This window comes from Podarcis pityusensis, assembly GCF_964106645.2.
Source record: "Podarcis pityusensis genome assembly, chromosome: 10".
Taxonomy (NCBI): domain Eukaryota; kingdom Metazoa; phylum Chordata; class Lepidosauria; order Squamata; family Lacertidae; genus Podarcis; species Podarcis pityusensis.
In genome coordinates, this window is record NC_138035.1 from 17,253,625 (window position 1) to 17,267,347 (window position 13,723).

General features: G+C 44.2%; 1 protein-coding gene across 4 annotated transcripts in view; it reads right to left on the reverse strand.

Annotated features, from left to right (window-relative positions):
* PTPRO (protein tyrosine phosphatase receptor type O) overlaps positions 1 to 13,723 on the reverse strand; it is a 141,572-nt gene that overhangs the window by 87,686 nt on the left and 40,163 nt on the right. For 2 of the 4 annotated variants that reach the window (XM_081022692.1, XM_081022690.1), the window contains exon 1: positions 1,456 to 1,590. The exons of 1 other annotated variant lie outside the window; for it this stretch is intronic. In XM_081022692.1, the coding sequence (XP_080878818.1) occupies positions 1,456 to 1,479 (24 nt within the window). In that variant the 5' untranslated portion in view covers positions 1,480 to 1,590. Of the gene's footprint in view, positions 1 to 1,455; positions 1,591 to 13,723 lie in introns of those variants that run through there. One more of the 4 variants, XM_081022693.1, reaches the window with a different exon arrangement.

Below are 13,723 nucleotides of genomic sequence, written 5' to 3' on the forward strand. Positions count from 1 at the left end.
ACCACTTCCCCGCTAGGTTAATTTTAAATTTGTATGTATTTATGTGCATATTTCTTTTCTGCCTCTTTGGGGGGTGGGAATATCTCACAAGGTGGCTTATAGATAATTGCCTCAAAAACAACAACAAAAAATCAACTGTAAGATCCAAGCATTAAACATCATTAAAAACAACAACATTTTTTTTAAGGACAAGCAAAGTCAGCATATACAGAAATTAATCATAAAAGCCTTCCGGAATGAAAAAAATACCCAAAGCTGAAATGCACACAGCGAAGAGGGCATGACACAGATACCAAAGGGAGACCAGAGACTGAGATGGTGAATCTGAAAATTTGGGTGGATTCACAACATGTATGAAGGAGGGGTGGAAGAGAAAGTTGGTTCAATTTGCACTTCCAAGAGCAATATGCAAACTGAAATGCAGCTACCCTTCAGAAGTCACTGAATTCTCTAAATTTTCTGACACAGTTCTCCAACTAAAAAAAGGTAGAGACATGCATTACATTGGGGAAAAGTGTTACATAACAATGCCTTTATCATTAAAAACATCATGCACACAATTCATTGTATTATGGGAAGGGACTTGCAATAACGTATGCATTAGCCAAAACTAGATTTAAAAGAAGAAATATGTATTAAAATGCTGATGAATTTCAATGAAAAGTTTAAAATAAATTGCAAAATGATGTGGAAAAGGAATTAGCTGAAATTAAAATTTGAAAGAGAGAGAGAGAGAGAGAGAGAGAGAGAGAGAGAGAGAGAGAGAAATGAAAACTGGGAGATTTGTTTGTCTCTAGTTTGAAGGCAGTTCTTTTCACAAGCAGGTTCCAGACTGATCAGCGAAGAGCTATGCTGAATCTTTCGTTTTTTCTCTATGCACTGGTCTGTCATCATACTGTAGTTCATGCGGTCGCTGATAGATGGTGCTAGCACCACAAAAGAATTACAACCATCTAGTGCTCCCTGAGAGCTGAAGAAGCCTGTGAGGAGGAGGGTGAAGGTGAAAAGGCGGGGGGGGGGCAAGAGGGGCACTCTGTGACTTTGGAAATGCTGTCGTGAAAAGGGGGTTAGTAACTGCATTCAGTGGGGAGATCTCAGGGGTTATATGTGTCTGTGTGCAAGAGCAGTTTGCAAAAAGGAGGAAGGCAAAGGTGGAATGAAGGTGAAGGTGAAGGTGAAAACAAAGGGGACTGCAAAATAGGAGGGAGGGTGGTTTCAGAACTGGAAGATGAAAGATGGCTTAGTATGGCTGGGAGAGACCCCTGTCTGAAATTATTGATAGTTACTGTACGCGACACTGATCTAGATGGAACATTGATCCATAGTTTGGCTCACTATAAGGCAGCTTCCCATGTTCCTGCAACATGACAGAGAGCTCTCCAAGGCACCTTTAATCATCATTGCTATCTTTGGTTAAATGTATTTATCCTGAATTAGACTCTGAATCAGCAACACCTGAAAAATTGCAGAGACCACCATTCTTCTCTAACAGGCTTTTCCCGTTTCCAAATATTAATGGATTCATTTTTCTTGGTGTGAAGTGGGCCATCTATGCATCACAAGTACCAGGTGGGAAGAATCCAACTGAAGGTCCAACTTGATGATGATGCATTCAGTTCATTCCGGGGGTTGGAGCAACATCTGACTGTTGCTATGGCGACGCTGCTGAAAACATCCTCTTTGTTACAAGAGATGCCTGCTTGGTCTGTAACTCTGAGAAGTCAGCCTCCGTTTTGCAAGTCTCTGTGAAGGCGAGGGTTCTAGGGAAGCACCCTGTTTGAGGGTCCTCAAGGAAGACATAATCAGTGGGTGATCTTAATTAGTGAGAGATAGGACTTATTCACGCTTCCGTTTGTGCTGCAATTTGTAAGCACAGGTCTGTGATTTGTAGGCACAGGTCTGAGCAGGGGTTATTGTTTTAGTTTTGGTCCCACTGCTTTCCCCGGGGAAATAATAATAATAATAATAATAATAATAATAATAATAATAATTTATTTATACCCCGCCCATCTGGCTGGGTTTCCCCAGCCATTCTGGGTGGCTTCCAACAAACACTAAAATACAATAACCTATTAAACATTAAAAGCGTCCCTAAACAGGGCTGCTTTCAGATGTCTTCTAAAAGTTTGGTAGTTATTTTTCTCTTTGACATCTGATGGGAGGGAGTTCCACAGGGTGGGCGCCACTACCAAGAAGGCCCTCTGCCTGGTTCCCTGTAACTTGGCTTCTCGCAGCGAGGGAACCACCAGAATGCCCTCGGTGCTGGACCTTAGTGTCCAGGCAGAATGATGGAGGTGGAGATGCTCCTTCAGGTATACTGGACTGAGGCTGTTTAGGCCTTTGATTGAATTGTGCTCGGAAACGTACTGGGAGTTATGTGGTCTCGGCAGCCGCTCCCAGTCACCAGTCTAGCTGTTTACTGCTAAACTCGGACAAACGTCAATCAGGTTTCCTGCAAATCATGGTACAAACGGAAGCATGAATGAGCCCATCAGAGGAGTTGGAGGTGCAAGGCTCCAAACAAACAGGGTGCTTCCCTACAGTTCCCCTGAACCTGCAGCTTCCTAGTGATGCTGAACTACAACTCCCAACATCCCTGACCACTAGCCATGTTGGCTGGGACTGACAGGAGTTGGAAGTCTAGCAACAACTGGGTGGCCACAGGTTCTCCACCCATGACCTAAGGGATCAAGAAGAGCTTCTCCCTGAAGTAGCTCATTTCTCTCTCTCCTGTAAAGGTAATGGTAAAGGTAAAGGTAAAGGAACCCCTGACCGTTAGGTCCAGTTGTGACCGACTCTGGGGTTGCAGCGCTCATCTCACTTTATTGGCCAAGGGAGCTGGTGTACAGCTTCCGGGTCATGTGGCCAGCATGACTAAGCTGCTTCTGGCGAACCAGAACAGCACATGGAAACGGCGTTTACCTTCCCGCCAGAGTGGTACCTATTTATCTATTTGCACTTTAATGTGCTTTCAAACTGATAGGTTGGCAGGAGCAGGGAGCTCACCCCGTCGCGGATTCGAACTGCTGACCTTCTGCTCGGCAAGTCCTAGGCTCTGTGGTTTAACCCACAGCGCCATCTGCGTCCCTTAGGTCTCTCTCCTGTAGTTATCTGAAAACAATGCTCCCTTGTGCCATGCCTAGGTGACTTAAGGGGGTGTAAACTGCAGCTACATGAGCAATCCTTGCCACCCCATCACTAATCAGTTCCCAGCCACGCATTTTCAATTCATTTTAAAATTGCAAACCACCTTTCTATATCCCTGTACTCAAGACAAAAACGACAAAATGTACAACAAAAATCACAGTGCCACCGTAGGAAGCTGCCTTAGAGTGAGTGAGATAATTGGTCAGTCTAGTCCAGTTCTCCAGGGTTTCAGGCAGGAGACATTTCCAGCCTTAGCCAGCATCATCTATATCTAAATCAAATGCTCCACCAGTGAGCGATGGCCTTTCTTCCTATTGCAACCCAAAATATAACTTGAAAATCAGTCAGCAAAATTAAAGAATTCATTTTGCATATCATATGGCAATATTGGCTAAATTATCAGCAAACAATAAAGCAACCCTCCGACCCAATTATAGCAAATGACTAATCACCAACAACCAAGACAACAGCTGCAAAAGACAAAATAATTAAATAAAAAATGCCAGCAAAAGAAACATCTGAGAAGTTAAGTCACATCTCTCCATCCCTATCCTGTGGTACCAGCCCACTCACAGTGGGATAACCATGACACTCAAACCATCCCCATCCATTCCACGGAGTCAGGGTCAGTACAATTTCTAGTTGCCACTGCAGAGTTCTTAATCACAGTTCTTAATTACTGTGTGTGAATGGCAGGATAAAGACAGCTTCAGGCAACCAGTGCTTTTCACTTCTAATGCACACACACTTCTTCCACTGAGCTGGGTTACCCCTGCCCTCCACAAATTGCAGAAATGTCTCCAGCCATTTCAGCACCCGCAGTCAAACAGGGAACATTTGGGTTCAGGCCTAATCTGAACACAAACATCCTACCTCGAGATGCTTCATAGAGCCTCCTGTAATTCATAGAAATGTAGAGTTGGAAGGGACCATGAGGGTCATCTGGTCCACCCCAATGCAATGCAGGAATATGAAGTTGTCCAATTCAAGGATTGAACCTGCAAACTTTGCGTTATCAGCACCACGCTCTAACCAACTGAGCTATCCAGGTTGCTTTACGCCAGTCTTCCCCAACCTGGTGATTTCCAGCTGATTTGGACTACAACCCCCATCACCCCCAACCTGATGGGACTTGTAGTTTAACACAGCTGGAGGGTACCGTGTTGGGAAGGTTGCTGGACACAGTCGCACTTCCCTGCCAGTCCATTTAAAAAAATAACATTGACTCACAGAAGAGTTCTAAGAAAAGCCTCTAGTAATGTAAGTGCTTTTTATTGAAATCTTACCAGAATTATAGCCAGTCTGAATTACTCCCTTGCTGAGAATGCGTACTTATAATTAACGAAGGGGTTTGGCTTATAAGAACTGATGGCAAAGCACTTGCTGACACGCCACTCAAGGTTTTTACGTTGGGGAAGATGGCAAAATATGGACTTTGCTCGTTCTGAGTTGATGAAGAGATTTGGAGGGTGGTTCAGGATTTGAGCTACAGCATCAGTGAGTGACAGAGCCAAGGGTGACCTGCAGCTTAATGCAGCAACTGAAAAGTAGTGTTGGGTTGTGGCTGATGGACACTTGACGCATTAGCCTCTTTGGGGTGTTATGTCAGTACATAGAGCTAGGGAAGGGAAACTCAGACACAGACCCTCTCTACCTAGCATAAGAACATCATAAGAGCTTGCTGGACCAGGTCAATGGTCTATCTAGTCTAGTATCCTGTTCTCACATGAGGTGAATGTGAGGCTTGGGTTCCCCACCCTGATGAAGAACAATATTGCAGGGGACAAATATACTAGCTCTGCCTCCAGCATCACTATCATGGACCCTCTGACTTGGAGGGCTGCATTTGCTGCTCTGCCTCAGACATTAAGATATTTTGGTCTAGCGTTGAAAGAAACCATTCCCTCTCTGAACTATCCAAGTCATGCTCAAGAATGGCATCTCTACCTCTACAACCTCAGACTTGAGAAGCAATTTCCTCCTGTAAGAAAGATACCAATTTTTTTGAGAGTACAAAGGAGGAAGGGGGAGAGAGAGAGAAAGGGAGAAAAAAACAGGGGGGGGGATCAATCCTTTAATCCAGTTACTCTCTGTGAGAAAAGTATCATAATCTGTTACATTTGTCAGAATCTCCTTGGATCAACGGCATTGCCTTTGATTTTTGACTGTCTTTGGCACTAGATAGATGTTGCACGGGAGGAAGAACAGGAGAAAGTGGGCTTGGTTTGAAATCAACGTTCAACCTGAACAGACGTTTACTTCAGAGATCTACCACTGTGGGCACTGCAGACCCAAGACATTTTTGCACCCTGCTTAAATGTTTTGTTGCACCACTGAGCCACCAATTCCTGCCTTAATCCATTTGCAACAACACTTGAGGGGCTGACTGAGATTGATTGCTTCCTCCTGCTGTAAAACAGGCCTGGTGAACAGTGCGAGACGTCTTGAAAGACCACAGCCGGCCCTACTGTTAGGCAGAATGCCTCAGGCAGCACAGGACAGGGAGATACAGTGGTGCCCCGCAAGACGAATGCCTCGCAAGACGGAAAACCCGCTAGACGAAAGGGTTTTCCATTTTGGAGGTGCTTCGCAAAACGAATTTCCTGTGTGCTTGCTTCGCAAGACGAAAATGTCTTGCGAGTTCCTGAGGGGTTTTTTTCCTTTCCCCCCCTTTTTCCCAAGCCGCTAAACCGCTTATCAGCTGATGACTAAGCCGCTTAACAGCTGATCACTAAGCCGCTTATCAGCTGATCATTAAGCCGCTTATCAGCTTATCGTTAAGCCGCTTATCAGCTTATCGTTAAGCCGCTTATCAGCTGATCCACTAAGCCCGCTAAGCCGCTAATACTGTAGCACTAATCTGCTAATGGGCTTGCTTCGCAAGACGAAAAAACCCGCAAGACGAAGAGACTCGCGGAACGGATTCTTTTCGTCTTGCGAGGCACCACTGTACGTGAAGTTATTGGAGGACAGAACAATGTCCGCCCCACCCCCCCGTCACCAGCTAGCCTGCTGCCCTCCAATGAAGTGCAGGATGCTGTTCTGCTGCTACACTGACATAAGGTCCAGCTCCCCAGGTCAGAATGGGAGAGAAGGCATCTTGTCCTTCACCGGAGGCGACTGTATCAACTGCCCTGGTCTTAATGGGACCGTGCCACCTTGTCCTCTGCTTACCTTGGGCTTTACCTTTGTAAAAAAAATATGGATGAATGCAAATTTGTGATGCAGCAGCTGGAAAAGTGAACATAACAACTCAAGGGGGGAAAGCTATGTTTAGTAACTAGATAATTGGCCTGGGTGGCATCAAGAACCCACTGTCCCACCAACAATGAGAGCAATGCCCTTCGCCGAGATGAAAATGGGTGAGGGGCATGATGGAGCACGTGCAGAGTGCCCATTCAGTGTGCCAGCGGAATGTGCCAGTGGAACAGGAAAATACCAGACAGTTCTAAGTAGGGTACAATGCAGTTTTAAAGCTTAGCAGTTACATACAGTCGTAGTATAGTCTTTCCAACAGCATTCCAACCCATACTAGGCTGTAGCCCAGAGCAAACCTGCTTCAAACACAAGTGCATTTAGACTTTAGATCATGCTGAGTCACTCTCACAGGCTTGCTGACTCACTCTAACATGATTAATTAGGTGCAGGTGCAGGACAAGCAACCAATTAACCAGTAGAAGTAGAAGAAGAAGAAGAAGAAGAAGAAGAAGAAGAAGAAGAAGAAGAGTAGTTTGGATTTGATATCCCGCCTTTCACTCCCCTTCAGCAAACTAAATATGACATAATAGGCATCACTGAAACCTGGTGGGATAAGTCCCACGATTGGAATGTAAAAATGGGGGGATACAATCTATTTCAGAGAAACAGACCAGACAAGAAAGGAGGAGGAGTGGCGTTATATGTCAGGGATGTGTATACCTGTGAAGAGATCCAAGATTTAGAACCTCAAAGCCAAAGTGAGAGTATTTGGGTCAAAATTAAGGGAGAGAAGAATAACAGTGACCTCATTGTGGGAGTTTACTATAGATCCCCAAGCCAAACGGAGGACATAGATGATGCCTTCCTGGAACAGATGGCCAAGCATGCAAAAGGAAGGGAGATAGTAGTAATGGGGGACTTCAATTACCCGGATATTTGTTGGATGTCAAACTCAGCCAAGAGCATAAGGTCAAACAGATTCCTCACTGGCCTTGCAGACAACTTCATTGTCCAGAAAGTGGGAGAAGCAACAAGAGGAACAGCCATTTTAGATCTGGTCCTAACCAATGTTGATGACCTGGTTAGTGGGGTAGAAGTGGAAGGATCATTAGGCGCGAGTGATCATGCTCTTCTGAAGCTTACTATACAGCGGAAAGGAGCAGCCAAGCATACTAGGACTCAATTTCTTGACTTTAAGAAAGCTGACTTCATAAAACTTAGGGAAGTGCTGGGTGAGATCCCATGGACAGTAATACTAAAAGGAAAGGGAGTTCATGATGGCTGGGAGTTTGTTAAGAGGGAGATACTAAAAGCACAACGTCAGGCAATACCAATGAGACAGAAACATGGAAGGTGCCTAAAGAAGCCAGGGTGGCTATCTAAAGAACTTTTAACTGAGTTAAGATTAAAAAAGGATGTGTACAAAAAATGGAAAAGGGGGGAAACCACCAAAGAGGAATTCAAACAAATAGCCAGCACGTGTAGACACAAAGTCAGAAAAGCTAAAGCACAGAATGAACTCAGGCTTGCTAGAGAGGTTAAAAGCAACAAAAAAGGCTTTTATGGGTATGTTCGTAGCAAAAGGAAGAACAAAGAAACAGTGGGGGCACTCAGAGGAGAAGATGGTGAAATGCAAACAGGGGACACAGAAAGGGCTGAACTCCTCAATGCCTTCTTTGCCTCAGTCTTCTCCGATAAAGAAAACAATGCCCGACCTGAAGAATTTGGAGCAAATGATTCAGCAAAGGAAACACAGCCCAGAATAACTAAGGAGATAGTACAAGAATACTTGGCTAGTTTAGATGTATTCAAGTCTCCAGGGCCAGATGAACTGCATCCAAGAGTATTAAAAGAACTGGCAGATGTGATCTCAGAACCACTGACGGTCATCTTTGAGAATTCCTGGAGAACAGGTGAAGTCCCGGCAGACTGGAGGAGGGCAAATGTTGTCCCTATTTTCAAAAAGGGGAAAAGAGAGGACCCAAATAATTACCGCCCAGTCAGTCTGACATCAATACCAGGGAAGATTCTGGAGCAGATCATTAAGCAAACAGTCTGTGAGCACCTAGAAAGGAATGCTGTGATCACCAATAGTCAGCATGGATTTCTGAAAAATAAGTCATGTCAGACTAACCTGATCTCGTTTTTTGACAGAATTACAAGCCTGGTAGATGAAGGGAACGCAGTGGATGTAGCCTACCTTGATTTCAGCAAGGCATTTGACAAGGTGCCTCACGATATCCTTGTAAAGAAGCTGGTAAAATGTGGTCTTGACTATGCTACCACTCAGTGGATTTGTAACTGGCTGACTGACCGAACCCAAAGGGTGCTCATCAATGGTTCCTCTTCATCCTGGAGAAGAGTGACTAGTGGGGTGCCACAGGGTTCTGTCTTGGGCCCGGTCTTATTCAACATCTTTATCAACGACTTGGATGATGGACTCAAGGGCATCCTGATCAAATTTGCAGATGACACCAAACTGGGAGGGGTGGCTAACACCCCAGAGGACAGGAACACACTTCAAAACAACCTTGACAGATTAGAGAACTGGGCCAAAAGAAACAAGATGAATTTTAACAGGGAGAAATGTAAAGTATTGCACTTGGGCAAAAAGAATGAGAGGCACAAATACAAGATGGGTGACACCTGGCTTGAGAGCAGTACATGTGAAAAGGATCTAGGAGTCTTGGTTGACCACAAACTTGACATGAGCCAACAGTGTGACGCGGCAGCTAAAAAAGCCAATGCAATTCTGGGCTGCATCAATAGGAGTATAGCATCTAGATCAAGGGAAGTAATAGTGCCACTGTATTCTGCTCTGGTCAGACCTCACCTGGAGTACTGTGTCCAGTTCTGGGCATCACAGTTCAAGAAGGACACTGACAAACTGGAACGTGTCCAGAGGAGGGCAACCAAAATGGTCAAAGGCCTGGAAACGATGCCTTATGAGGAACGGCTAAGAGAGCTGGGCATGTTTAGCCTGGAGAAGAGGAGGTTAAGGGGTGATATGATAGCCATGTTCAAATATATAAAAGGATGTCACATAGAGGAGGGAGAAAGGTTGTTTTCTGCTGCTCCAGAGAAGCGGACACGGAGCAATGGATCCAAACTACAAGAAAGAAGATTCCACCTAAACATTAGGAAGAACTTCCTGACAGTAAGAGCTGTTCGACAGTGGAATTTGCTGCCAAGGAGTGTGGTGGAGTCTCCTTCTTTGGAGGTCTTTAAGCAGAGGCTTGACAACCATATGTCAGGAGTGCTCTGATGGTGTTTCCTGCTTGGCAGGGGGTTGGACTCGATGGCCCTTGTGGTCTCTTCCAACTCTATGATTCTATGATTCTATGATTCTATGATTCAGGAGTCTCAAAGCGGCTAACATTCTCCTTTCCCTTCCTCCCCCACAACAAACACTCTGTGAGGTGAGTGGGGCTGAGAGACTTCAGAGAAGTGTGACTAACCCAAGGTCACCCAGCAGCTGCATGTGGAGGAGCGGAGACGCGAACCCGGTTCCCCAGATTATGAGTCTATCGCTCTTAACCACTACACCAGGCTGGCTCTTACCTAACTTAACCCTTTCTTGTCCTTTCCCTCTGCATTACCAGGGCAAGGCAGCAGTGGGGCAAGGTCAGGAGAGATCCAAGTTGGCCACTGCTGCCTTGCCCCCTCACACACCGCAACTACCCTGTTAGCACTGATTTGTTTCAGTGCCAAGAATATTTTCAACAGGTAGGTGTTCGACTTGTCCCATTTAAGAAAGGAGAGCTTATCTTTAGAATAAGACAATAAATCTAGCTAAATCTGTGCTCCGAATTCTGCCTACGTCACCCACCCAGCACTGACAACTCAAAATTTTCCACCACTGTGCTAAGAATGCTGAAATGATCCATAATAATAATAATAGTAATAATAATGACAACAACAATAATTATTATTTATTATTTATACCCTGCCCATCTGGCTGGGTTTCCTCAGCCACTCTGGGCGGCTTCCAGCAGAATATTAAAATACAACGATTCATCCAATATTAAAAGCTTCCCTGAACAGGGCTGCCTTCAGACATCTTCTAAAAGTCAGATAGTTGTTTATTTCTTTGACATCTGATGGGAAGGCGTTCCACAGGGCAGGTGCCACTACCAAGAAGGCCCTCTGCCTGATCCATACATTCACACACCTCCGTTAGCTGCTGCTGCTACTACTAAAGTGCAGCAGAGCACTTTAAGGAGGTTCTTGTTTGTTTCAGGGAGGTATTCATTCAAATTAAGAGCATCTGGACTTCCAAAGATCTGCTGTTATTGAATGAATACATTTGGGATGCTAACAACCAACAGGCACTAAAAGGCACACAGCCCACCTGCCAGTCACAGGTACCAATGTTGCGTTTCCGATCTGCATCTGAAGAGGACTCAGAGGCCTGGATGCACATAGGCTCAGATGCAGCTCCTGAAGTCTTCCTGTGCTAACCTGTTTACTCTTCAGTTGCTTCACTGCCTTTTCACTTAGATAAGCTACTGATTTTAGCATTACAAGTGGGTCCCGCAACAAAATATTGCATTGGATTCTGACCTTCTAGCAGGAATGCTAGAACACTGACATTTTGGGTTCCTCATTTTCCCAATCTTTAGTTTGGTTCTCTGTCTCTCCACATCTCTTTGTGACTTTTCTTTCTAAGCCCTTGTGAAGATTCAGCAACATTTTAGCATGCGCTTCTTCTAACTCTAATGCATTTTTGCATAATGCGCACATTTTTGCAAGAAATTTCTCCTAATGCAATGCACCTTTGATACTATCGTCATCAATGTGTGCAATTCTATGCAGATTTTACCTGATTAAATGAAGTTCTGTACCCGCTACTTGGCTGGAGAACAGCAGCGCAGAATTCGGGGAAGTGTGACTTTCAAAGGACAGTGGCTTTTCAGTTCACATATTATTTTCTGTTCTTGTTTAAAGGTGAGCTTGCTTACTTTGCATTCTTGAATAATTTCCTCCCCATCCCTAGCCTCCAGTCAGCAATGCACTCCTCTAGAACATGCCATTCCATTCATTCCCATCTTTTTTATCCTCTATGTAGCTCAACATTCCTCAGCTAGGAGCGAGCATGCTCAGTCCTCATTGGGTCATATTTGTTTTATATTTTGCTGCCTAATATTTTATTATCTTAAAGTTTTTTGTACTTCTGCAAACTGCAAGGTTCCCCCAAGCAGCTGGTTATCTTCTTGTGCCTCGAAGGGGCCTGTTTTAGCTACGTCATCACTAACACCACCTGAGTTCGCAGTTAGCGGGAGCGATTATTTCCACATAATTCTGCATAATCCTCTATGATTATTCACTTATGCTGGAGGCACCTCTTATATAGCTCTTTTGATGCTTTCTGACCTTCCTTTTTCAACTAGCCATTTTATTTTGTTTTTACTTGAGATCATTCACAGTCTGCTTCTATTGTTTTATCCCTTGCGTAGTTTTGCTGCCCTGGGCTCCTTTTTGGAGGAAGTGGGTATAGAAAAGTAATAAATAAATATATGACATTGGCCTGGAAAAGGCTTCCCTCCCGCAGTTTTAAATAACTAGACAACATTCACCAAGGATTCAGAGAACAGGCATTGAAATTCACAGAAAATCATGGGGAGCAAATTCATTTCAGCTCCGCTGCACCAGATGACACACATGTGTGTTTTGCATATTTGTGGCTGAGAGATATGGCACTTCTTCTTTGGCTATTAGAGTTAGCATTAGCACAGGTAGAGCAACACACTCTCTGAAGAGTTGCCTTGTCAGCCTATAGCAATTAACATTCATCTGGTGCCCATGAGAGGATATGTCCATTGTGTCAACATTGCCCTTTTAAAAGGAAGCTTTTAACTATAGACACATTTTAAATTAGCGGGTGCCCCGGAGGGTATCCATTATCCTTCAAAATGTATTACACTTCCAAATACAATCCATTTTATAAATGAGGTTCAGGCTGGAAGTAGCTGTTTACTCTCTCCAAGACATCAATTTAGAGAGCTGGTATTTCCTCATTACCCCAAATATAAGATAATTGTCTGTGTAATTCCTTCAGCAAGTTAATTGCGCACAGGCCCTCCTTTCGTTACGAAAATTAACTGTCAGCTTTGCATAATTTTTTACAGCACAGCGTCTCTCATATATGCAACTATACAGGCCTTGATCCGCCACCCATCTTCACCCCTTACATAGAAGAACAAATCATACAGAACTTTAAAGCCGCAAGCAAATTACCATAATGTTTTGGGGGTGCGACTGCACCTTGCTTTGGATGTGAGGGGAGACGTGGAATACACCGGCATTAGTCTAAAAATTAATATACAGTCGTCCCTCGGAAGTCGCGCGCCTTGCGAGTCAAATGTTTTGGCTCCCAAACACCGTAAACCCGGAAGTGAGTGTTCCAGTTTGCGAACGTTCTTTGGAATCTGAACGTCTGATATGGGTTCCGTGGCTTCCAATTGGCTGCAGGAGCTTTAAATATATAGTGCGTATGGCGCCTAAGCATCACCTAGAAAAATCTGTCTATTCTTTAAAACTTTAAAGTTTGCAGGGAGTTGGACTGAATAACTCTTGGGGTCCCTTCCAACTTTATAATTTTATGATTCTAAGTATTGTGACTTTACCTGTGACATTTAAGCACCTATGCTAAACTACAGCTACAAGACAGAATGATATTGCAACTCCCTTTTGGGTATTCTGGTTTCTTGCTTCTCTTCTACAGCCCCAGAATCAATTCTGCTCTTGATAAACCATGTATTTATTTGGCCAAGGAACTCACAAGTCTGGCCAAATGACAAAGACCCTTGTTACTCGCTCAGATCAAATTGCTTTTAATACAGAAGGTAGCTGTAGCTTGGCAAGGCAGCTGAATTCAATAAGAAACATATGCACAGGCCAGTATCAGCCAAACTCTTGATTCCGGGCTTTGCTGAAAATTCCCACAAAATATAAAAATTCAGTCCTACTGTGCACTGGAAGCAGAAATGTAGTCAGGGGTCTTGTCTAGCTGGTGAGTCTGCAAATAATGAGAATTGTGAGGTGATATTGAGCTCTCCTGGTCCAGATTAGGTCAAATCCCAGTTCTATTTATGACTACATCTAGCAAATCAGAATTATTCTTGTTTCTCTCTGCTATATCAACAGTGAGCAGTCGGACAGCAGTCTGACCAGGCATACGGAACAATGGGTCTCCACCTTGTGCATGACAGTGGGATGTATTCTAACTCTTTCTAAATTTGCATCTATGCCTTTAAATTAATATATGGAAAATAATATGGTGCATTGCAAGGGTGGTGCATTGTAAGGGTCCACCCCCTATTTATGTATGTGACCACAGCTGCACGGATGTTATTGGCCCAGAGATGGAAAGAAGATA